The sequence below is a fragment of the Rhodnius prolixus genome, unplaced genomic scaffold, assembly GCF_049639745.1.
Source record: "Rhodnius prolixus isolate KJV_2025 unplaced genomic scaffold, Rpr scaffold_1, whole genome shotgun sequence".
Taxonomy (NCBI): Eukaryota; Metazoa; Arthropoda; class Insecta; order Hemiptera; family Reduviidae; genus Rhodnius; species Rhodnius prolixus.
Window position 1 is genome coordinate 34,357,642 of NW_027411581.1, and position 27,681 is coordinate 34,385,322.

The window sequence follows — 27,681 nt, forward strand, 5'->3', positions numbered from 1 at the left end:
AGATTGTCGAACGGTTTATTCTTTTTTTTTTTTAGGAGCGTCAACAACTGATGTCTTTGACGCCCACAGCTTTTTTTAGTGCACTATCGGCTTCCGGAGAGTATTCTCTTGTTACAGACAATACTGCCCATCACTGGACGGTGAGCTTTTACAAGACCCTAGGTAGAGAGAATCTAAGAGCCAGCAGTTTAGATTTGAACCCGGGATCTTCGCGTTGGAAACCAGCATACTCCAACTACTGAGTTAATCCCTTCCAAACAGCAAAAGATTAAAAATTCGAACAACGTAACAACTTTATTAATAGTCTCAGTTATTATATATTTTTAATCATATTGTACTTCTTACCAACAATAAAGCGCCACAGTAGGTAGCCGAGCGGATAGAGACGAAGCCCGCAAAGCTATGAAGTATTCACCACAATACCAACTGGGTTCGATTCCCGATCAGACCTTGGATTTTATTTAATGGTTAATATGAGAATTTAATTTAATTGTACCGGTACTAAACACATCCTTTTTAATTTTCTCTCACTTCTTAGACGGTGTTACAATTAATAATTATAAAGACTAATTAATATTCAATTTAACTGAAAAAAATTAATTTAAAAAATCCATTTCAACTGTATTTGCATTAATTTTTAATCTTGCTTGTCTTAGTTGAGCTAAAAATAAGTTTTAAACAAGATAACTCAAGTCGCTGAAAGATATATTGCAAGAAGAGTACAAAAATATCGCTCCTAGATAGAAACCAATTTGACCATTCGAATAAAAAAGTTGAAGTAAATGACATAATTAACATAAATTTATAAACGTAAAAACTCTGCAATCGGCAATACATTCGTTATAGAGAAAACCACTTTTACTTAGTGAGTTGCAATTAATGTGCTATTATCATTGTATTAGAAGTGGGGAAGTTAATGATATGGGGATAAGCAATAAAGTCTTGATCATTACCTAACAATAAGCTCATGAATAAATGAGCCTGATGTCCACTAAAGAGCCGATAGACGTTAGATTTAATGAAGGGTATCGACCACGACTGAATCCCCCCCTCACCATGCCTCGATATTTACCCAAACCCACCCGCCCAAACCACACTGTAAACAATGTATGTCTCTATATACCCTCAATTCATTGATTTTTACAAAATGCGTTTGCGTTTGGAGTAACATCTAAAATCTTATTTATATATTTGACTAATTATATATTTATACATTAAAAAGGGTGACCGCATTTAAGATTGCTTCTGTTATAAAATGTACGTGAAAGAAAAAATTTAATTCGTGAAGATCGGTTGAAGATTCGATAATTTAAAACTACCCTTCAGTAGGAGTAAGAGCAGGACGGCACTTTATATTTTGCATTTAAAATTTGAAATTAATTGATTGATAGTGAATTAATTATGCCCTCTGATTTCTTAAATAATGAATCATTCTCATTACCACCATATTCTCCGAGGTTACGTCTATGCTACAGCAAAAATTAAACTTAAAATTAAATCAGTTTAACAGCTAAAATTAAAATAAGAAATGAAAACAGAATTGGAAACAAACTTCTGAGCAGCAAACTAGAGCAACTATGATGTGCGGACGTCCTAACTGTGCCGAACTATGAAACCAAATAGATTGCAAGCATCACACTCAATTATACTGACAGACAGAATCACCTCAGTATGCTTTAGTAGATATGTCTTTTCAAAATGTCTTTCTAAGATCAGTTATTTAAATAGAATCATTTGGCCTCGTCCAAATAGAAGTAGAACTTCCAATAGACAAATAACATTTAATCCACAAAAACCACTTTCCTATCGCTTCATCCTGAGGACTCCACAGATGCTTCGCTCTATTTTATATCGATAATAATGAAAAGATTATAGTATTTCCTAAATGGGATCGTTTCAAAGATTTTTATTTTTTTTATTGAAGGGTGGTTCGAAAGCTATCGTTTCATTCTTGTAATCGATACAAGAATCGTCTTTTCTTGCAACACCTGGTAATTGATACTGTTGAAGTAAAGTTGGTAATTATAAATAATTAAAATATTATTTTTTGTACAATTTTGAGATTTTTTATTGTTTTAATTTGTACGTCGCTTATCCCATAAGGTCAGGCAGGGCTTCTATAGAAATCAATAAATAATTACTGGACCAAATAGCCTGTATCTTTTCTATTGTTCTGTTTGTTTTTGTTTTACGTTGAAGTATTAATTCTTTTCGATTGAGAATTAATAAATCTCATTAAAAATAATGAAGCTGTCCCAGAAGCAGGGAAAGAGAGGGGTTAAAGTCTTATTTTTAGTAACGCTATCCGATATAGTTGGGTTCAAGCTATTATAGTACAATTCAAGTTAACCGTCGTTGCACCATTCGTGATTGTCTGCAACATAATTTTGGCAGCCCTTTATTTTGAAAGTACATTTTCTTGAGGGGCCTCATTGAACATCACAACCGCCTTCTACTATTTTAACAAGAAGCCTGCTTATTGCTTATTTCGGCCGTATTTATTACTCACGATGACCAACTTAAGCTCCAGAGCTAAATGGAAAGCCTTACCATAAGCTAAGTTCAAAGACTCCCCGGTAAGCCCTTGACCTCCTTTTTGTTCCTCTTTATTTTTTTGAACCCTTTGTCTAGTTGCAGATGCTTGAGTTTCTATCCTAAGTCGACCTATTGTACAGCTCGTAAGTTAAGCCTTCTACGTTCTATGTTGGTGTTGGCCTATTGTTTCTAATGTGACAAATTTAAAAATCTATTTTCCATATTTTGAAGAACCGGAAGATCTTTCGGACTGGAGTAACACTGAATCAACCCCCTTTAATTCATTTTCCTGACCAATCATTTTTCTATTGGGAGAAAGAGTATATTTCCTGTTCAACCTCTTTTCTAAATGTATTAATTACATCTTGGTAGTATTCATTAGTAAACTAGTTAATTGTTTTATATTCTGTAAACTGAGTTTATTGAACACTAACACCATTTGCGTGTTTCCTCAATATAAAAATACGGATGTAATTTAAATTTAACCCTTCATCGGGCGCAATATTTTTGTAACACCATAGGTGGCAACTAATCTGTGAGATTAATGACCAAATATCTGTTAATTTCATCAAAAATGTTTTGGAAACGAATGAAAAATTGTCAGTTTATATCAATTTTTCTTAAAAAAAAAAAAAAAATCTTGTTAAGTAGAGAAAGAACGTGAACGTGAATAGAAAAATCACAGAAATCCCTAATTTGGAGGTGTACATATTTTGTAAATATGCGATAGTTTATTAGCATCATTATCCAAGAAAATTCTGTACGTATTGGTGTCCACTTTGTTCAGAAGAGCGATAAAATGACCATGAGCCATCTCCGAACGTTTCTGTACATGTACACTCTGTATTCCTATTGTCACCAACTACACCTGGCAAACACAATAAAATATTATGGTTTCCTCGTCTAACACTAGAATTAGGTTTACTTATCCGACAATTTGGTTACTTTATCCTGTACGAGGGTCGTTTGAAAAGTCTGTGCAAAGTCAGAGAGATAGCACTACTGGCGCGTATCGAGGTTATGTTTAGTTAGTAGCATCTCTTGGAAGAACACACACCAAGTTTCAGCCGGATCAGTCTATTTCATTGTGTTTGGCATTCGTTTGAATCGAGGAAGTCGAGTGATTTTCAAAAAATGGACGAAAAAGAATTTCGTGTGTTGATTAAACACTGCTTTATGAAAGACAAAACGCCTCAGGAGACTAAAGAGAAGCTTGATAAACATTATGGTGACTCTGCACCTTCGATTAGAACAGTTTATAAGTGGTTACAAAATTTTCGGAGTGACGCTGAACGTTCTGGACGCCCTGTTGAGGTTACTACTCCAGAAATCATTGATAAAATCCATGATATGGTGATGGATGACAGAAGAGTGAAGGTGCGTGAGATTGCTAGTGCTGTGGGCATCTCGAATGAACGGGTACATAATATTTTGCATCAACATTTGGACATGACAAAGCTATCCGCAAGATGGGTGCCGCGATTGCTCACGCTTGACCAAAAACGAAATCGTGTGAAGTGTTGCAAGGACGGTTTGCAGCTGTTCCAGAAGAATCCGCAGGACTTTAAGCGTCGTTTCGTCACTGTGGATGAAACATGGATACATCACTACACTCCTGAGACCAAAAAACAATCTAAACAATGGGTTACCAAGGGGGAATCTGCGCCAAAAAAGGCGAAGACCGTTCCTTCGGCCGGAAAGATTATGGCGACTGTCTTTTGGGATTCGCAAGGAATAATCCTCATCGACTATCTGGAAAAGGGTAAAACTATTACAGGTGCATATTATTCATCGTTATTGGACCGTTTGAAAACCGAGCTGCAAGAAAAACGCCCACGATTGGCCCACAAAAAAGTCCTTTTCCATCACGACAACGCACCAGCTCACACCTCAGCAGTTGTGGTCGCAAAATTAATGGAAATAGGGTTCCAACTCGTTTCACATCCCCACTATTCTCCAGACTTGGCTCCCTCGGACTACTATTTGTTCCCCAATATGAAGAAATGGCTGGCGGGAAAAAGATTTTATTCAAACGAGAAGGTGATTGCAGAAACGAATGGCTATTTTTCAGACTTGGACAAATCCTATTATTCGGAAGGGATCAACAAACTAGAGCAGCGTTGGACGAAGTGTATAAGCCTAAAAGGAGACTATGTTGAAAAATAAAAAAGGTTTACCCCAAAAAATTAAGTAGTTTTTATTTTTGCACGGACTTTTCAAACGACCCTCGTACATACCCACTCTAATTCATCCGCATCATGTTCGTCTAGAAAAAAAAAAAAAAAAGCTTCTTGTTCAGAGTCTGAATCTCCTTCTCTTTCTTCTATTCAATGTTATTCTACAAAAACACTCATTGCAGAAATAAAATCAATGAATGGGAAACGGTCTTATGAATGGTAATACTTACTTTGTAAGAGTTTTTGATAAGAAAACTTGAAAAATTTCAATTCCCAAAAAATAACACCATCGGGTGCAACTAATCTGGCAGATTACGCGGACGTTAAGTAAGACCACAAAACACCGACAGGACGTTTGGTTAGAAGAAGGTAAAAGAGGAAGCTACTGAGGGCTATGGCTCATTCTAAAATATACCTGAGTTTCTAACAGAAAAATGTCCACTTCATCTCACAGATAAAATGCTCCCGATGGAGGGTTAAATATCTAGGATTATGTTTTGATAAACTCTAAGGCGCATATTACACAGGCTTGTCCATGGTTAAGTAATTTTGTAGGTAATAAGAAAATATCAAATTTTCTTGAAACTAAAGAATGTGATAATGAATTATTTAACTTAAAAGTAAGCGTGATCGCTTCTAAAATTATTATTTGATCGCTGATAATGGCAAGTAAGTATAGAATGTAATTGTTTATCTTTAATTAACCTTCCCATTAAACTCTTTGGAGTCGCACTGATAAAGATTTTATCTTTTAAATACAAAGGAACCGATCCTTTACGAACAGTCGAATAAGTTCTCATAAAATGAAACACAACAAAATAATAATAATTAAGAGAATTAATATTTAGAAACATAAATCTGTAGAAAAAGAGTGAAGATTTGTTAATGTGCGTACGTGTGTAGATAATGTTCGTGGGGGTGTGTATGACAAATGATTAGGGACCTGTTGGGGCTAAATGTGTAGCTAATGTTGCTAATGTGCTTGACATGCAATTCTTTCGTTAGTTTTAATCAAAAGTTCGCCTTACTGATTTTACCACATATCTAATGTTTACAACTATGTACACAAATACATGCATTATATGTAATACGCATATATATAACTTTGTCGTTATTAAGATTTCAGCCAAAATGCTAAACCTGAATTAAGATTTTGGAGAATACTGTTTTGCAGTGATATTTTCTTTAAAAAAAAAAAATTGTCTAAATTTAGGTATTCTAATTACCTACCACCTACCTGTCACTTTCATTTAAACCAAATTCTCTGGATAATTTATTTTTAACGCTTTTGTGACTACCACATTTAGTTTCTTTCTCAATCCTGCAAAAATGTACATTAATAATAATAATTGCGTTTATTCAGTTTACAAACAAACAAAAATAAAATATTTATCCAACTAATAAGCAAAATAATCCAACAGTTCTTTAATTCAAAACAAAACACTTCGAGCATGGACTTACGAGGGTCGTTTGAAAAGTCCGTGCAAAGTCAGAGAGATAGCACCACTGGCGCGTATCGAGGTTATGTTTAGTTAGTAGCATCTCTTGGAAGAACACACACCAAGTTTTAGCCAGATCGGTCTATTTCTTTGTGTTTGGCATCTCAAATGAACGGGTACATAATATTTTGCATCAACATTTGGACATGACAAAGCTATCCGCAAGATGGGTGCCGCGATTGCTTACGCTTGACCAAAAACGAAATAGTGTGAAGTGTTGCAAGGACGGTTTGCAGCTGTTCCAGAAGAATCCGCAGGACTTTAAGCGTCGTTTCGTCACTGTGGATGAAACATGGATACATCACTATACTCCTGAGACCAAAGAACAATCTAAACAATGGGTTACCAAGGGGGAATCTGCGCCAAAAAAGGCGAAGATCGTTCCTTCGGCCGGAAAGATTATGGCGACTGTCTTTTGGGATTCGCAAGGAATAATCCTCATCGACTATCTGGAAAAGGGTAAAACTATTACAGGTGCATATTATTCATCGTTATTGGACCGTTTGAAAACCGAGCTGCAAGAAAAACGCCCACGATTGGCCCACAAAAAAGTCCTTTTCCATCACGACAACGCACCAGCTCACACCTCAGCAGTTGTGGTCGCAAAATTAATGGAAATAGGGTTCCAACTCGTTTCACATCCCCCCTATTCTCCAGACTTGGCTCCCTCGGACTACTATTTGTTCCCCAATATGAAGAAATGGCTGGCGGGAAAACGATTTTATTCAAACGAGGAGGTGATTGCAGAAACGAATGGCTATTTTTCAGACTTGGACAAATCCTAGTATTCGAAAGGGATCAACAAACTAGAACAGCGTTGGACGAAGTGTATAAGCCTAAAAGGAGACTATGTTGAAAAATAAAAAAGGTTTACCCCAAAAAATTAAGTAGTTTTTATTTTTGCACGGACTTTTCAAACGACCCTCGTAGCTTGCACCAATCAAGGCCATTCAAATAAAGAATAATTTCACTTTTCTTGAGTTTTCTATTTCCCAAGTACGGTACCCTGATCTCCTGTAAAATCGGACATTCCCCAATAAAATGGATGGATGGATGGAAGGATTCCACCGCTCCAAGATTACAGAGAGAACAACAGTGCCTATTTTCATCCCTGTTTACACTAAAATTTAAGTTAAACAGTGCACCTCTCAGCTTCATTATTACAATCATAAACTTCACACTGTTTTTATCATGAATATATCCGTTTTCCCCTAAATCCAACTCTAATTCTTTGTAAATACAAATGGTATTTAGCGCTATTTGCTTTCCGTATCAGACTATCTCTAAATTCTGATTTTATTTTTAACGTCAATTCATTATTAGGCAATTTTATGTAATTGATCTGGGCTATGCCATGTTTCTTTCACAGATAGAGATAATCTTGATACCAAAACAATTTCTTTTTTATCACTCCCTGCGCTAGAATATAGGGGAGCCGTGAATTAGGCAACAGTAATACTTTTTGTACATAATTGTAGACATTATAATATCAAGAAACAGTAATGACATTGCTGAAAATCATAGTTTAAGAGAAATTTTAAGGCTGATTTTGGAAATTTCTCAAAAAACGGCTGCAACGATTTAAGATAGGAATTTTAATTAACACACAAATACATAGGGTGAAGGGACCAGTAATTGACTGGGCACCAGTAATTGACATACCAGAAATAAACTGGTATTATAAGGGATATGAGCCGTTTTTAGTGGTGATTCTTTCAATTTCGTTATTGAGAAGCCTTTGGGCAGCAGTTCCAGAAAAATATTAATTATTGGAATGTTCCTTGGTATCAGTGGAAGGTTATTTGTGTTAAAAGTTCAAAATCAAGGAAAAAACAAGCCGTTGCTAAGGAGGATTGATAAGAAAATAATTTTTCTTTTTTCTTATTTTTCGTTTATTTGTTCGTATATTCGTGTGGTTATCAATGTTCTGTTATAATTAGTATTACTTGTAGATTTCATTTATATAGTTTTTTTTTTAATTATAAGAAGCATTGAGGATTAAAATGGGGCTGTCAATCACTGGTCCTTGAATCGGCAATTAGCCCAGTAATTGACATGTATGTCAATTACTAGTCCTGCAGCTTTTTTGTTTGAGACCAGTGATTGACTTCCTGGGAAAATGATAAGATAGGTTGATAAATTTTATTAAAATTAAAAATTCAATACATTGTAAAATAAAATCATTGATAAAAATCGGCAACATAAAATAAATAGTAAAACTTCCAACAAAATATGTTTAAATTAATGCATTAGCAAATGTACGCCTTATTTCAAGAGGGCATGCAGAATGATTATTATGTAGAGAACAACAATGTATGAACAACAAACTGGAATAATCGTGATCGCCGAACAGCTTCTGAGGCCTACGTGATTGATAAAAACGACGCCCACTTATCGGAGTTTGAAAATCTCTCATTCTCCCTCAGTTTTGGGTCCTTGCCACATGCCAAAGAAGAAAGGGAGGAAATGGCTGAACCATAGAATTCCATCAAATAAAACAGCCAGGGGAAAAATGAAGCTCCCTCAAGAGAAGTTCCAGGTGCGAAATCAAACATACCTGGAGAGTTGGTGACTTTGTGATGTTACACATTAATAACATAAAAAAGATGGTAAGATCTATTGTATTTACCAATTGACAGAAATGTTGACCGAAGACGAATATATATCATCCCATAGGCTAAATAGGCTAAACTGTATTAAAAAAAATGAAATCGGTATGAAAACCATTTTTAATTCCCAAACACGTGAAGGTTGGATCGCCCTATACTACTTTATGGAGAACGTTACCAATTTAATAAAACCGTTGATTTGTGAGGTTTTCAAATGGCTTGTGATTTCAAGTGGCTAATTATCAATTACATAAGATATATTATGATGTTCATTTCCTATGTATTCCGAAAGAATATTTTGTTTTTTCATTCATTTTTTCTTTTATGGTGTGCCTATTTTAATAACACATATTTTTGTCAATTGGTCACCTAGTTATGTGAATATCAGTGGTTTATTTGTAGGGATGTGTATTTTAATACCTATCCTTTCCAAGTTAAAGAGTCAATAACAGATATATATTTTTTAATCTAGTTGTTTTTTCATCTAGCTGTTATAAGTGCGAATGCTTATAACCTGTGGCGGGACGCGATGAACGTGCACACAATGTATATATACATGTGCCCAAGAGGTAACTCAGTAATAATAAACAATAAAATACTGAATAGATGCAGAAAGTAAGAATAAATTACATTCAGATAGTTTGGTTTCGAAGCAAATGACACTGGCAGCACAGATTGTGGAAAATATTAACGAAGCGCTCCAAAAGAAGGGAAGCGTAGGAGAAATTTGGTTCATTAGAAAGCACCAACAACTCGAACCCAAAGACGCGTAGATGCCATAGGTAGCAGCGTTATAGGCGGAATGAATGAAACAAGGATGTGACCACATAGTCTAATCGGAAGTAGAGAGGGTAGTTTGGTAGAGTAAGAACCAAAAAAGTTCCCAAAAAAAGGTTTAAGTAACAAAATATTTAGCGGAAACTTGAAAGGATAAGAGAGCGGAAGAGTTGAGAGAAAGAGATAAAAGCGAGCCGACAGACATTGTGTACGATCTAACAAGCATTTTAGCTAATATCTCCTTGGTACTATTGAAAGTAAGGGCTGTTCTTCAAATTACCTGTCTTGGTTTGGACTTAATTAAAATTGTCCAGTAGGACAGTTGTGTAAGGGTTGATCGTCAAAAACTGCATAAAAAAGGGTAAAGTTGAAAAAATATTAGATTATTTAGGTTTGCCTATTTAAAAACTGATTGTAATTAATTATGAATAAGACTAATTTTTGTTATAAATCCAATTGAAAAAGTGATTTAGGTGATTTATTTAGATTTAAAAGTGATTTTGAATGCATACCTTATGTCGTTTCATGAATATATTTGTATGTCAATTACTGGTCCCACCCCATGTCAAACACTGGTTCCACCGAAAATTCGGTATGTCAATTACTGGGTCATTGACATACTTCCAAAAAAAATCATATTTGGTTGACATAAAGATCGAATTTACTGCTTTTAAAATATTAATAAAATAAAATACATCCTACTGGAGCGGTACAATTTTACAACCTACACCTGGAGCCAAAATAACGGAAGTTATTCTATCTTAAACACGAATTTTTTCTTAAGCAGTCAATTACTGGTCCCTTCACCCTAAATAAATTCAAACAAATACAAACTGCATTAAAATGAACGTGAGCTAATTTTTGTCTGGTTATTATGTCAGAGCTATGTTCCTACTTTTGCTCAGCTAAGTGTTTTTATAATAAAGTACAGCCGAGCCTCCCACAAAGGGCGCTCTCACTAGCGGCCACCTCCATTTACGGACAGTTTTTGGATTTCCCCGTTTTACCCCTAATACACTTTCTATATAAAAGAATCTCCGTCTAACGGCCACTCTACATAGCGACCGCGGGCATTGATTTTGGGGAACGGATTATATGTATCACCTCCCCACCAACAACCACCTTATTAAAAGTTCGTTTGACGCGGTGATCAAAATAATTATCCCCTCTCAAGTTTTTGTTTTTTTCTAAGGTTTCCTATACAAGCTCATACATCTTGTACCATTTTAATCATTTTTCAATATTACTTTGGTCGAACAATATTATTTTTTCCGATATGTCTCTCAAACGAAAGTGGTTAACTCTAGAAGAGAAAATAAATGTGTTAGAAGATATAGCAAAAACCAAATCGGATAATTAAGAAAAACTTGATGCATATCATATAGCTAAATAATTATGCAATTATGTACGTTTTTTAATCTCGTATTAATAATAAACAATTTTTAAATAGATGTTTAGAAAAAAACCCATATTTTTTCATTATGAAACTTGCCTACCTCCTTCTAACGACCACCTCCAAACAGCGGCCACTTTGCTTTCCCCCGCCAGTGTCCGCTATTGAGAGGTTCGACAGTATTATAAGAGGCTAGCTAAGCAAAACGCCGATTTGCATCACCAGATCTTAATTTTGCACACAAAATTGTTGAGGCGCCAGATTGGTTAGTATGAACCTTGGCTTTTCTTTCTAAAAAACGAAATTGTTAGGCATCCATCGAACGATATTATTTCGTAATATTTATGCGTCAAATATATCACTTTTATTTGATAAGTTTATTTTATGCGGGTTGTGAGTATTTCCCTTTCGTTGCGAAAAAAATCTATGACGTTGATTTCAATTTTATCATGGTGTTAATCCATTTTGCAATTAATTTTCTGTTTTCCGTTTTTCAAATGGCATCCTCATTGCCCAAATATTGTACGGAAACTATAGGTTTTTAGAAAACTTGGCCATTTTGAAGCAATTTGCGGTATTCGATTTCGAAGCAGACTTTTTGTTTCAAATTTAAACAATATACGTGTATTTCCTGGCTGATACAATACTTGCCAACTTCTACAGGATTTCTAAACCCATTTCAGTGGGAACTGTTCGTAAAACTCCTATTAATTATCGTCAAGTTTAGCCAAACAATGGCCGAGAGCGAAGGTACCTGTAAAATTAATTAGAAACTACTTTCCTTTGGGGTTCCTTTTCTGGTAGATCGCAATATTTTATTGTTTTTCCTTGTAGTTTGTTCTACTTCATCATGAATATTAACCACCACTTACCCTACACTTTCTTTAAAATTACCAAAACAAATAAAAGCGATAAGAAAAGTAAAAAAGTTTGCTTACAAATCCTTCATACATAAAAAACCTTAATTACAAGAACCCTTAATAAAAAACGAAGTTATTTATTTAAATTAAATGCTGTAGAATGGGTCATTTTTTCACTTCCTATTAATCATTATGAGTGAGAGATCGTTAAATGAGATTACATAAAATATTCACAACTTCACGTTGTACAAAAATTTTAATTTATAATTCGGTAATTATGTAAGGTTTTGTAGCGCGTATAATTTTTCAAAACATCTTTCTACCTTAGTGATAAATGATATAAACTTTAATAACCTTTTTAGGTCTTATTAATGCGTGGAAAAGAAAAAAAATTTAAGTTGAAATTCTAGCCTTCAATTTTATGTCTAATATTTACGTATCAAATTTAGAAGATTGGCTCAAGTAGCAACTTCTTCAAAATCCTTTAAAACCAGTTAAGCGCGTTTGAGTGTATACATGTCAAACTAAATCTCTGTGTGATGTTCGACGTGTATACTCGTTGTGAAAAATATAAAATTGCCATTAACTATAAAAACTCGAAGTTTTAATAAAATACAATAAGAATATTATTTTGTGGGATGTTTCCTTTATCTTACCAATAGAACTGCCAAGTATTTTATACGGAGGGGGGTGGAGGGAGTCAGCCAAATGATAAGTGGTTGGTACATGTTTGGTCTCCCCATTAGAGATTGGGAATTAGGCAGCTCTCAACCCTTGTGCAATGCCGTTTTTTACCTTAGAGGTTCAGACCTCAGTACGAGCATGATTTCATTTTGCACAGAATTCAAAGCTCTTTTCTTCCTTGTAAAAGCTCTTGCGTCCCTAGTTAACTAGAGCAATGCATACGTGAAGTGGTGCAAGATTTTGAATGAGCACAGAATGCTCTGTAATCTCAAGCCTCCAGAAATTGCAGAAAAAGTGCCTTGCAGTAACTATTACGTCGTTGTAAACTTTTGGTTGTTTTGCCCTGCGTTCAACGTGTATACACGTTACTGTCTGATTTTAATTCCGCACACTGTGGGGGGTTTTTTAAAACTAAATTCCGCGCTTAACTGGTTATATGAATTATGTAGCTCAGATAAGTGGAATTTCAGTGGAGAATAATTGGCACTTTTTTATATTAGAAATGTTGGTGGATGAGAATCCGCAACTTCTTTCATTACGATGAAGGATTTTGTCTGAAAACTTAGTTCGGAACATATAGAGTTTTGCTTGAACTAGTTTTAGAGTTAAAAGTGAAAAGACTGCATTGTAGGTGAAATTTTCATTATAAATTCCTCTTTGGGTACTGAAAGTAAAAAATATTCTAAAACTAAATAATTACCGTTGTTTCGATTTAGTGACTCTCGAGGGAGGCTCAAATAAAAACCACAAAGTAAATCATTAAAAAGATATTTGATTATTAAAATTATTACAAAAATATTCAAAATCATAATTTCATTTATCCTAAGAAAAGGGTTCAGTTCAGAGATAATGATTACGATAATAAAGATAGAATTAAACTACAGATAAATAAAACATCTCCTGTGCCTGCAGTATTTTATTTATTACGAATACAAGTTGAGCTGAATATAGAGTCCACCTTGCTGAATACCTGCCGCCCCATCGTATATTCACTATTATTCAAATTTCTACGCATTTTATATCTCTTTTCAATGAATTGTGCTCTTTTATACTTTTTCTTTTTATGCGGGTTATACAAAGACTTTTTATTTTCTTTGATATAAATATCTGTTCGATAAATTTCATCTGAATTAGACTCTTGTACTTATTTTTTTAAATAAATTTTTAGTCGATAGAATTTTTGTATTCTTTATTTAGGAAAATAAAAAAGTAGTGAAGAGCTTTGAATAATTCAATTTTTCAATAATTTAAAGATATTTTATAAATAAATGGAGCGGATATTGCATCACATTCTTGATTTAAGGTTGTTAGCACAGCTCTACAGACCTGCAAAGATAGAAAGTAATAACAGTAAGGTACATGTTCGTCCTTTATAAAGTAGCTCTTTGAAGGGAAACCAACCTCACCCTGCTGGTGTTCTTCCACCAATTTTGCTAGAAAAATGTTCAATGTTCAAATTATTGTGCAATAAATATTTAAATTAAAATTGTAGTTCAAGATGAATACAAATTTTTATGAAAATCTCAAAAAATAAATAAATAAAAACTACAATCAAGAAAAGCAATAATTTTGAGGAATTTTGATTGCTAATCGTCATTTACAATCGGGCACCCAAATTTTTCGTGTTCGAGATATTTTGTATCCAAACAGAGACAATATTCCAAAAACCATTTTTATGTACACATTTTGCTTAAGAAAACTAGAAATTTTAACTCATTCTGCAACGTGATGTAAAGATGGAAAAACGAAGTATGAAATATCTCCTGAAGGAAGGATTTTTTTCAACGAAATTTTTACTATTATTTTACTACAATTGATTCCCTGAATTTGGCCATTACTCATAACTGAGAGATCCACTATTACTATGTGGTTACTGGTAGAATTTATACAATATGGACTTCTTTGTGTGGTTTACCCTCTGGAAATACCCCTAAGGTTGTGGGAGATAAATCATTTTTGTCTTTTAACCAAGAAAACCAGCCAACCGCATCAAACTACATCTAACTTCAATTTTTAATATCTAATTCCTCAGCTTTCGTTGAAAATGAAGTGACACTTTCTAGAACATCCGAGGAGCCTAATTTTGTTTGGCGCATGAAATTCCACTTCATTTGCGCTTAATTTGGACTTTAGGGACTTAACATTAATAAGTAGAGGACAAAAGTAAAAGTTGGTAATAGTTAAGGATAGATGGAAATAGCAGATTGCTTTGTTATTATTTAATTCAAAATTTGCGAAATAAATATTGTTTGTGAACTCAAAGTATTCTCCTTAAAATAAAGTAATCATAAACTGCTTCTAAATCATTTATCTTAATAGGATTTCAGTTTTGTAAACACTTGCCAGCGAGTGACTTGCGTGCTGCATTACCAGTTACTAGAGGGGCTCATTTCACAGCTTGTAAACAAACAGAAAACAAAAAATGAAAAAAAGAAAAAACTTAATCAAGTACGGTAAATTATACACATGCGCATTCTTTCCATGACCTTTAAGCTCCGACATTTGTGAATACTCCCCATTTCTCTATCATTATGCAGGGGTATTTACATTGCATCAGCGTTAGATTAGGACTTGCCGGTTGGTGACCTACCTCTCATACTATTCTAAGTAGCTTCCAGAACTCATTATTTCGGAGAAGTTTGCTTTTATACTGTATTCGCTTTTTAATTAAGATCACTATACCTCAAGAGAGCAAAGTTAATATTTCCAAAATTGAGCTGCTTACTGAAAACTATGTTTTTAAAGCACCAAAATGAAACTACAAAACTATGTGGAGTGACTTAGGATTGGATTATTTGAACAAAACATTTAATAAAAAAGGGAGAATGAGATTTGTTTATAATTATTTCAAATTTGAGGACATTGCGATGAATGTAACTAGAATAACTTTCTCTAGAAGAGCCTCTTCGTAATCACTTTTTTTCCGTCTACTGCCTACAGTTCTACCTTAGGGGCAAAAGTTATTCAAACTCGAGAGCTGTGAAAGGTTAGAAGGGAAGGTTTCACAATTTCTTTTCAAACTCCTAACTCCATTTACAGACAATAACAGAGTAATAAAGCACTTTACAGCAAGCATACAGTAAAAAAATAAAATTCTTAATAATAAAATGAACGCCGGTATCTCATAGAAGATAATAATGCACTGCAGTTAAGTAAAGTTCTGTCTGGAAATGGGGCGTGTTATAGGAAGTAAAATAGCCGTAGTGCACACCTGGCAGCTGACCAAGGAGAGAGTTAATGCGATATCGACCCCTAGACTTGGCTACACGGAGGTAGGTTATAGCCGAGAGCACCTGGTTCTTATTCCCAAACATAGGTTATAATAGTGTTGATAGTGACACCGGTCATTGCTTGCCGTTAGTCATAGATACCAACTAATCACTCTGTGTACATTTACCACCCCATTATGTCTGCGAGGGTGGTGCCTGTCTATACAAGACTAGACACATTCATAATTCCTACTTTTTTTTCCACCTTCTTCACCTAACTTTCACCCTCCAATTTAGTTTGTTACTAACTTCATAGTCTAACGCTACAACATAGTCCAACATGATGTAAGAATAAGGTTTCTTATTTTTACTGTTCATTATTTTTGGTGACTGTTTCATTGTTGCAATGGGATGAAAAAATAACTGCCCATTTCAGTCATAATATATATTTTTATTATGTCATCTTCAGGGCTGTGGAAATGGAAACGAGTGCATGTGAACACGAACAATTTAAACATATACGCCAACTTACTACAAAATACTTGACAATTGGCAACACTGATTTCCTCACAACTTTACACATAAAACTGATCACACTCAGTCCATGAGCAGTCAAGACAGAAGACACACCAACCTTTCTTCTTCTTCTTTCATGGCGCTACAACCCAGTGATGTGGGTCTTGGCCTCCTCAATATGTTTCCGCAAGTCGTCCCTATTTTTAACAACCGAATCCAGTTACGAACTCGAAGCATCTTGAGCCACACCGTCCTGCCACCGTAACCTGGGCTTTCCCTTTGTTTCCTGTCTGGTGTCTCGCGTAGAAGTTTGGAGGGAATTTCATCAGCATCCAATCTCGCTACATGGTCATCCCATCTCAATCTGCTCAACTTGATCCAATCACACCAACCTTTAATGATGTAAAATATTATATTGTCAACTAGTTAAATAATTTTGTAAATTATGTTACATTATATATATTCATTTTAATATAAGTATTGTTAACACACTGTAAATCTGTCCCACAGCCCTGAAGATGACCTAGTCCCTAGGTCGAAAGCTCGGCATAATAAATGTATAACGACTGAAACTGGTAGTTATTTTTCGTCCTATTTTCTTGTTTTTCTAAAGTAATTAAATAAATACATTTATCTGCTCTTTGCCCAAAAAGAATCTCATTATTATTCTAAAATATGCTGCAAATTAATTCTATAACTTATTTAAATATACTTAATGGAGAGATACATATCTTATATAATTACATTGAATACCTTGTAAGGAAAATTAATTCAACGTCTCAAAGCTCCTTAACCTGGCTAATTGAGTCCTTATTTGTCTATTTCACGTTTTATTTATTCATTCCATGAATTTGGTAGACTTTAAACAAGTCTGAAAAAAATAAGCATTTCTTTACATGTGTCCTTACAATTCCATAAGGATAGTACATTCCATTTAGCAGGTTCTGTATCTATTAAAATTAAATTTATTAATCCATGGCATCACAATACAGCAACACATGTTTTAGTATGTTATATCTAGATAGAATAAAAAGAAATACGATATTAAGTTACATTTCTTCCATTAGTAATGTGCTGATCAATGGAATCAGAAAACTTTAAAAGCCCAGCTAGCCTAGGACCGAGTGCTGCGGGAAGGAAATCTGGATCCTTGATTCCCTATTAACATCCAGATTACTTTATTCAGTCTTGGGACAGAGGGTATGTCCGACCACGTCCATGTTTTACTTTCTTATAAAGTAAGTAATGTTCATTTTTTTAAATCAGGTTTTACGTCTAAATCGGGCGACTAGTAACCAATATTCTCATATTAACTATTAAATAAGAACCAAATCATGGGATGAAAATCGAACCCAGAATCACAATACATCTTAGGTTTGCAGGCCTTGCGTCTAACCGCTCGGCTACCCTGGCGGGGCCTTCTATTTTCTTACTACATTGACAAAGAAAGAGTATTGCGAGCGGGCCAAATTTTTGATATGCTTTCGTCCAAAAAATAAATGGTTTTTACATCCTGATCTGCATGTTTGTGTGTATGTCTATAGGAGTGTGTGGTCAACATACTGAAAATGGAAACTGGCAAAAAGAACAAATTCAGTCATCTGTTTTCTATCAGACAAAATCAGATATTGATCTGATTAATCAAAATCAATATCCACCGATATTGCCACTTTACTGAAACAGAAATTTTGAGGTTTTTCTCGAAAATGGCTTCTACGATTTGCTCTACTCTTGGAGTACTTATTGCTCATGAGTAATTTTTTATTTGAAAAATTTGCAAGAGATAATTCGATTAACGTCAGTTCTGAGCGACGAGGGCACATGAATATTTGAGGTCACTGGCCTCCGGAACGAGACAATATTCTCTCAATGAATATTGAAGGAAACTACTTTTCAGTACAAACCTTTCGAAATCTCCGATAAAACATTTGGATATTCCGTAATAATGCTGACGATTGATGGGTTAGTTTGAAGAGCACTCAGTACAAGATGGAACAAAATAGTCCACAGGCACAAAAGAAAATGAGTTCTAGTATTCATCTCCCCAGATAGCCCGGGCAGACCTCACACCCAGGTAGTGCAGCTGAGAACTGAAGAAACGGCTGATTGAGTAGAACTCGTCAGACCTCTTCTTCCAACTTCTAACTTCCTGATGTTAGAACTCCTGTATCTAACTTATTTAAGTCATAAATTTAAGAAATATTTACCTCTTTAACCCTTACGTCCATTTTTGCTCTTCTGCATGAGGTCGCAATACTTTACCCACAAATTCAAAATAATAGTGGTTTTAATATTTTTTTTTTTTTTTAATTAATGTTCTACATAACCAAAATTAAGCCACTAATTTTTTTTCAGCATTGAAAATGGTCGGGAAGCGACCCGACGCATTAACCTCTAAACTGTAGGAACAGGCGATTAATCCCGAATTACCCATCTCTTGAACAAATTACCCAGGACACCCTTTAATTTCGTCCATCAAGGTCCTTTCTTCTGAATCAATGAATTAATATAATTCGATTACCTTCAAAACCAATATTGTAGACGTACAATGAATTCAGACAGATCTAAATAAAAAGTTTTACGAAAAATTTTCGTAAATTCAGTTGAGTAAACACTATCAAAAAAAAAAAAGAGAAAAATATATGTTAAAAGTATCTGAAATGTTTTTCTGGTGTGAAGTGAGTTTTAAATTCGGTCATAACTTCTCGTAGCAACCCAGTATTATGTCTACACGCAGTCATAAAACTCTCAGGTTTGGTCAAACCAAACGGCTTTAAACAGTAATCTAAGCAATTAGCAAAAAGAAACCGCTTTTATTTACACGGTTATGTTTTATTTTTTAACGGCTATATATTTATGAACAGAAATACTTATATTTGCGGTAGGTAGGTTTAAACCAAGAAATCCTCAGACGGACTGATTTTTTTTATTTTGCAAACATAAAAGGGCTGGAAAGTCACGCGGAATAATTGGTAAATTTTAGTAAACCTCACGCGCTGTTATCAATTTGTATTCCTTTAATTTATTAGCATTTCTCCACCTGATTGTCTCTCAAAATTCATCATCTATTTTCACTTTTAGTAATTAATATCAATAAGCATCCACTGCTTTTTTTTTGAAAAAGAGTTAATTAATTAGAGAAGGAACTGGCTGAATAGTGCATTGGCCTCTCAAGGAGTGGTGCTGAGTTCGAGTCCAAGCTGCCCTTAGATTGTCTATTCCTAAGAGCTCCTTGAAGTTCACCCTCCTTTGACGGACAGTATTATTATCTGTAACGAGAGAATCTTCTGCCCGGTGCCGGCAATGCATGCATGCAGGTAATGTACATGCAATTGGAGGAGGCTCCAAGCAACAATGACCTTATATGTTGAACCGACCAGTCTGTAAATATTTTTCGAAGACAAAGCAATGTCACGTGATGTAACAAGAAATTTAAATTAGTTACAAGTAAATTAGTTCCTCATATTTACTAAAGGAAGAAGGAAAGTGTTCTCCCCAAAGCTGTAGGATCAACGAACTAAATAAAATCAAAATCAGTGTTACAAAATAATTACATATTACACTCAACTAGCGCTAATTCTGGCCGTTCATAAAATAAAAGAAAGTAAACTAACGAACCTACATTTTGTTTTACTTCTAATTTAGCTTTTTATTATTGGTTCAGAGCAGAAATGTAAGGTTAGTATTCTACAGCAAAACCAATGTTCTATCATATTTCTTCTCTTGAGATGGACTCTTCATCAAAACAGGGGAGCCGACTAATTGCATGCTAATATCATGTAAACTACAGCAACGTCAAGTAATAAATTGTGAAAGTGTAATAAATTTAACATGTTTATTTAAGAAAAGTAATTAATCATTTTATTATGGTGAAAATATAACAATAACAAACAAGTAAGCTAAATTATTTTATTTTCTTAATTAAACTGGCCTTTCTAACAAAGTAATTAATCCAATCGTAGTCATTAATATAAAAATTATTATGTCCGAAAAATATCTCTCGTCTTGGCAAGCTATTTTAATTAACAACATTTCTTTAATTAATTTTGATTACCAGCATCTCGTTATTTTGTGATACAAATATTCATCTCTTTTCCGGGTTTAGCTTGCAATTTGCTTATTTGCATGTATGGAAATTGTAAATGTACTCTAAGATTTGTATTAGTTGGTTAAAAAAATTTGGTACAACATTAGTACGACTGGATCTATCCCGGATATCTCTCAGTCTATAACCGTGGAGGCTTTCTCGGACGCCATCTATCCACTTTTCCTTGGGTCTGCCACATCTTTTTCCTTCCTTCAAGAACATGACTTTTAACTCACTGCAGTTATCTAATTGCATACTGATACATTTAAAATTATTCTTCACAATGATCTAAAATTAATTTTGCCAAAAGAAAAAATAATTCAATTAGAAATTAATAAAAAATTTAAAGAAAACCGAGAGCTTGTCTCCCCCCTCTTGAGATCCTTAGTTTGAAGTCTGATACGAGTGTGGTGTATGTGTATTCGCATGTATGTGTGTCTGTTTGATGTACGTATGAAATGTGTACAGAAGTAAGTGTGTGACTAGGACCCGTGGGGGCGTTACTCCCCAAGAAGCAGCTAATCTGCTTCCTCTTGCGGGGGTACCGAATGATAGTAACACTGTAGAACAAACAGAAATGTACAAAATTTACTATATGAGAGGGAATCGAAAGAAGCGAGAATCTTTTGAGAAATCCAGAAAAGCTTTCAAGAAAAAAGAAAAGAAAAACTTATTTTTAGGAAGGTACTGAAAGGAAGAAAACCTTTACGAAGCTGGATCCTCAAATTGGTTAGCAATGGACGTGAAAAACGAATAGCGAATTAGCGAATGAAGCCAACGTTCATAAACCGGAAAACTTAAAAACGAATTCGAGGAAATTCAATGCAGGAAAAATCATGTTTCATTAGAGAATGGGTATTGGTTTTGGCGCTTTTAGTGAGTAAGTATTTACCGTAAGTGCGAGTTAACATGTTCCTTTAAAATGTCTAATTTTAACTGTATTATAAAAAACCTACATTTATATATAACGAAAAATCCTTTTATTTACTTCAAAAACCAAAGATAATAAAGTAAAAGCGCCTTTCAATTTCAGTGAGAAGTTTCTGTTCAAAATTAGCGTTCCAACCATTTTTTTTGGAATTTATTAAAATAGAAAATGTCAGTGGCGGCTAACGCCTAAAATATGTGGGGTTTGCACATATACGAGGGTCGTTTGAAAAGTCCGTGCAAAAATAAAAACTACTTAATTTTTTGAGGTAAACCTTTTTTATTTTTCAACATAGTCTCCTTTTAGGCTTATACACTTCGTCCAACGCTGCTCTAGTTTGTTGATCCCTTCCGAATAATAGGATTTGTCCAAGTCTGAAAAATAGCCATTCGTTTCTGCAATCACCTCCTCGTTTGAATAAAATCTTTTTCCCGCCAGCCATTTCTTCATATTGGGGAACAAATAGTAGTCCGAGGGAGCCAAGTCTGGAGAATAGGGGGGATGTGAAACGAGTTGGAACCCTATTTCCATTAATTTTGCGACCACAACTGCTGAGGTGTGAGCTGGTGCGTTGTCGTGATGGAAAAGGACTTTTTTGTGGGCCAATCGTGGGCGTTTTTCTTGCAGCTCGGTTTTCAAACGGTCCAATAACGATGAATAATATGCACCTGTAATAGTTTTACCCTTTTCCAGATAGTCGATGAGGATTATTCCTTGCGAATCCCAAAAGACAGTCACCATAATCTTTCCGGCCGAAGGAACGGTCTTCGCCTTTTTTGGCGCAGTTTCCCCCTTGGTAACCCATTGTTTAGATTGTTCTTTGGTCTCAGGAGTGTAGTGATGTATCCATGTTTCATCCACAGTGACGAAATGACGCTTAAAGTCCTGCGGATTCTTCTGGAACAGCTGCAAACCGTCCTTGCAACACTTCACACGATTTCGTTTTTGATCAAGCGTGAGCAATCGTGGCACCCATCTTGCGGATAGCTTTGTCAAGTCCAAATGTTGATGCAAAATATTATGTACCCGTTCATTCGAGATGCCCACAGCACTAGCAATCTCACGCACCTTCACTCTTCTGTCATCCATCACCATATCATGGATTTTATCAATAATTTCTGGAGTAGTAACCTCAACAGGGCGTCCAGAACGTTCAGCGTCACTTGTGCCCATATGGCCACTCCGAAAATTTTGAAACCACTTATAAACTGTTCTAATCGAAGGTGCAGAGTCACCATAATGTTTATCAAGCTTCTCTTTAGTCTCCTGAGGCATTTTGCCTTTCATAAAGTAGTGTTTAATCAACACACGAAATTCTTTTTCATCCATTTTTTGAAAATCACTCGACTTCCTCGATTCAAACGAATGCCAAACAAAAAGAAATAGACCGATCTGGCTGAAACTTGGTGTGTGTTCTTCCAAGAGATGCTACTAACTGAACATAACCTCGATACGCGCCAGTAGTGCTATCTCTCTGACTTTGCACGGACTTTTCAAACGACCCTCGTAATTGGGCAGAATTAAGTTTTTATCTCTGCAATTTCTAAAACTGATGAAATATTATTAAAGTGAGGCTTAAGTCTTAAAATGATTCAAATTTTTTGATGCTTAAAGAGAAATCTAGTGGTCTTTTTTCTCAAGGTGAGCCAAGGTTCACAAAACCTTTCTTTGAAATGGATTTTATAAAAATGCATCATAAATATAATTTGTAATCCAAATTTGATTCCCAATCTAAGCCCTGCTAAGATATTAGTGTTGCTAATTTCATTAACTTTTAAAATAAATCAAAACTCTGGCAAATATTATTCTTAACCCAAACTTTCTTCCAGTTCAACTTGAAGGAAAAAACTCCAAATAGAAATAACTCTTTTAATCAGATGTATAAAAGTTAAACAAATATCTTAAATAACCTTCACACAAAATTTATCAAATTCTAATTTGAAATTCAGTTGTTAAAAGTTTATAATAAAAACTATTTTCCTTAACCTGTAGAAAAAGTAATTAAACAATAATCAATCCAAGCAGACTAATCCAAACCGACTAATAATCCAAGCAGACTGCTCTTGAACCCAGAAATAAAGTAATTTGGCGGATTTCAATACATTCATTAATTGCGGCATTCTTTGCGCGAAGTCAATCAGAATTTTAGGTGTTTCTACTGTGAACTGTTGTTCACACACTTTGCTTACTTCTGTAAATCGCGAAAAACGCGTCACCGACTATCATATCAAAATTCAAATTTTCCCAACAGGTTTTAGTTTTCTCGGTTTCCTAATAAAAAATTATACTCTAAAAATGATGTTCAGTTATATTAAAAACAATATTATGATCTGTGTTAAGAATAACACGAAATATGTTAAGACGAAATATTTCATTTAATTTTTAATTTTGGGTTGTATAACCTTGCAAACTAAACTAACTTAAACTAAACTGGTTCTCCAATGTTCTACTCAGTATCTGAGAATAAACGTCGAACCTCCATAATCCTCTTATCGAGGATTTCAGAAATATCACGATTACTAAAAGTATTCCCTGCGGAAGCAACTTTGAAGAGAATTTTCGCAGTTTTAGACATTTTCGGTGAGCGGGAATTCAATATCTTGTCGTTTTACTACATCTATATTATGTTTTACATTTCTGAACACTGTCTTATCGATTCGTGATAAAATAAATAAATAATTCAATGCAACCTGATTGCTAACTAATATGGATTTTCTATATTAGTGACAGAAGTATTTAAGTTAATAAATGGTAAACAGGATATCCGTATATGTACTGCGCTAAAAAAATAAGAGGAAGATTGTAAAGTAGGTCAAAAAGAACAATGTAAATATTTTCTTTTTTTTGGACAAAATGATTCAGTATACATTTGCTAAAGTAGTTTTTCTATATAAGAAAATTACAAAAATTCTTTCACCATTATGAGGAGCGAGATCTCGTGGCACGCAATGTCGGCAGTTATACCGTCTTGGTTCTATTAAACTCGACAACCTCCTCTACTCTAACTACACTGTTTTTGTTTGTAGTATTTTTTTGTAACTTCACTTCTCATTCCAAGTAAATTTACTACTTTTATGGAAATCATCCTTCTTCATTGCGTATTCAGCTAGTCCCAGTTTTATGGTTCCAAGGCCTTCTGCTTCAACTCCTTACAAGCTGGAGAACCTTCTGTGAACCGAATTGCGGAGTAACTATTCCCACTGTTCTTATCGTCATTTGCTAATCTGTACGGCTTCTTCTCACGAAGTGCTTTAAATCTGATTTCTTAAGCCTACGTACGTGAGACCGACTTTCAAAATAGAATTTGTTTTCCTCTCAAGCATATTACCTTTATGTTTGTACATTATCGGCAGTTCTAAATTATTTCTCGGATTATTTTGGATATTTCAGAGATGTGGATTTGTCTATATTTATTTAGGCAGCATTGCTGGGAAATTATACTAAACTTCCAATGGCAGTTCCCCACAAAATATATGAAAAGCTTCTACTGTCCTGAGATATTGATCAGTATCACGACTGGGACAAACAAAGATTTGCTCAGGTTATAATCTACTTCAATTCTAAACTCAGTTCCTGATATGCCCTAATTTTGTCTCTCCACTCTCAGCATATATTCAACATGGATCACAGTGGTATCAATTATTTGGGTAGTATTTTTTTCCCAAGTCTACTATCTGTAGTTTGGAATTGCTCTGCTAGTGACATCTGGATATTTTTGTAAACCCTACCTTTCTTAATAAAATCAGGGTGTTTCTATACTCACTGAAAGGAGTTCATTCCTCAAGTCGTCTTGTTTCTCTATTACAAATTAATGACTGAGAAATTGTAGTATCTTCACAGATAATCCATCGGAGTTCATATTTAGCTGCTAGACGTGAGATGCTCGATGTACACACTGCACTACCTGCACTTGCCCATGTACATGCTTTCTATTGCGCTTTGGTGGAAAACCTGCTCCTAGGGCGCTTGTTTCTAGCAATAGAGTACCAAGCTGTAACAACTTAGTGAAGTATCAAGGTCGTTACGCGATCACCTTGCAACTGCATTTTACTCTGTAATTTTAGAGCAATATGGTTGCTGTTCTATCGGCACACCACTTGAGATACTGTTTGAACGGAGAATCATAATGTTCAAAGTAATTTCTTGGAGATGGTACTTTCGTTCTGCAGAGATTCTTTATTTTCTTTGTTCAAGACCACTTCCTTCTACTACCGGAAAGTCAGTCTACAATTTAGCCAAGGAAGCCTCTGGAATGGCTGCCATCCTAGTATATACATAATGGATCAACCTCCTAAAACCAGGTTTTAGACTATTCCAGAACACCATAACTGTATGTGAGCGAAGGTATTGCCCGAGTATTAATGGTTTTTTGTTACTATTTTTAGTGGATGGGTTAGTTTGTAGCACCAGGTTAATTCTGTGCATAAATTCCGCTACGATTTGGTTGTTTTTCCTGAGCTTTCGTTAAATCCATAAATACTAATATATCTGAGCATTTCCAAGTTGATGCGCCGCAGTTCCTAGAGCTAGGATTTCTTCAATATTGTCAACCATTTTTCCAAGTTTTATGTGGAGAACCGAGCATTTTTTAATTCCGAGTGTCGTTCCAATAATCTGACTGAAGGTTGTCAAATAATTGATCTCGCGATTAACCATATTGTTTCTGATCGTTCATGTAAAAGCCATGAATAACTTTTGGTCCATTAGCGATTTGTGGCTGAAACCCATAAGACGGCCCTCTTGTTAGGATAATTAATTATTACTCTTTAAAGAATTAGATGTTTGGTGTTACCACTCACATGACTTTGTCTCGCTATAATTTAGGAAATAAAATATTTCTTAAAACTATTTTGTTCTAAATATAAAATCGATAAAAACCCACAATTAATTAACTAAAGAAGTGACTAAAGAAGCACCTTTCGCTCAGCTGCTTTGCTTCAATTTGGATTTTTACTTACCTTTTAATTTCTATTAATGTCAGACTACATAATGAGACCGCTCATTACCCTTAGTTGGCACATTAGTTGGAAGTTAAACCCACCTATACTTCAGATCTGCCTTAAAAAGAATTCCAGGGGAAATGTTTAATACAATATTTCTTCACATGCGTAATAAACATTCGAAGTTTAAAGAAATGCGTTGGAATCAAATTGTCCGAGATTTTTTTCTGGTGAGTTGTATCTCTTTTTCGGACTCTGGAGACCTCAGAAATTATATCCATATGAAAACTCTAATAAAGGAAATCAAGGAAAAAGGAAAGAGAAATCAATTAGTAATTAATAATGAAAAGCTATTCGACCTATAAAAATTCTTCTATTTTATTTACGATGTGCACAATATGGACAAATAATATTTAAAATTAAAATATCTAACTTATATTTAATCAGAGGATAAGATGCTAATTTCTAGATTAAAATATTTGAGCCTGTTGAATGGTTATCAACTAGTTAGTTTGATTAATGGGCCTGGCCAGTTTAGATAATGTCTAGTTTACAGGTGACTTGCAACTTTCCTCTCTGGTATTGTGTTTCTGTTCCGCCTCCTCCGTCATCAGCCGGTCGGTAAAGGCTACACGGATGAGTTGTTGTAGCCAAACAAGCAAGCACTTACATTTGACAGCGATATTCTAATCACTTCTTTGTCTTGGTTTTGCAGTTACGATGCACAAGGAAAAAGAAGAGGCCCAGTATCGAAGCAGAGCTGATCACAGTATGTACGACCACTCAATGTTAGATGGCGACATGTTCTTGCAGGTTCGTGCGAAATATTTTATTTTATTTTTTTAATTAATTACATTTACTGTATAAATACTACCATATCATCGTCCTCTTTGAATGGGACATTCTGCTAAGGGAATATAGTTTGTATTTCTTTTTTCATAACAACCCCAGAAACGTTTTATCCATTAGAGTCTGTTCATAATTCTTTTTTCAGGTCTTCGGCCGACGCTTGGGCTTAGTTGGATGTATCCATTTAAATTTGCTAAGCTTATGAACTCGACATTTTGAGGTTATAGAGTTTATTCATGTAGTCTTCTTATGCGATTCTTTGTAAATGTTTTTTCTGTTGTTTGTTTTTGTAATTACGCTTTACCATCCCCTCCTTTGAAGTTCTATTATTGTTTATTTATTCCAAAATTGTTGATCGATCTCTCATATATTTGTTTATGCAAGTTCTTTACAATATCTTACTCGATTTTATCAAGATAATATATGTTATAAATGTACTCAGCGTCTATTAATATTAGACATATCTTACTTACTAGGAGCTTGCAGACTACCTTTAGCAAAATGTCACTGCACTCGTTAAGAAACCTGCTCAAAAATGTCTAAATCCCTGGCTTTATAATCCACAATCATTAAGAGAAATGATCGAAATTCTAATTCTCATTTAACTGCTGCGCTGGT

The 27,681-nt window shown here is 34.6% G+C and overlaps 1 protein-coding gene across 4 annotated transcripts in view; it reads left to right on the plus strand.

The window, feature by feature from the left end:
• The window catches only part of ss (aryl hydrocarbon receptor spineless), a 285,172-nt gene that overhangs the window by 164,293 nt on the left and 93,198 nt on the right, over positions 1–27,681 (plus strand). For all 4 annotated transcript variants that reach the window (XM_074138437.1, XM_074138430.1, XM_074138440.1 and 1 more), the window contains one exon: positions 26,930–27,027. In XM_074138437.1, the coding sequence (XP_073994538.1) occupies positions 26,935–27,027 (93 nt within the window). In that variant the 5' untranslated portion in view covers positions 26,930–26,934. The remainder of the gene's footprint in view (positions 1–26,929; positions 27,028–27,681) is intronic.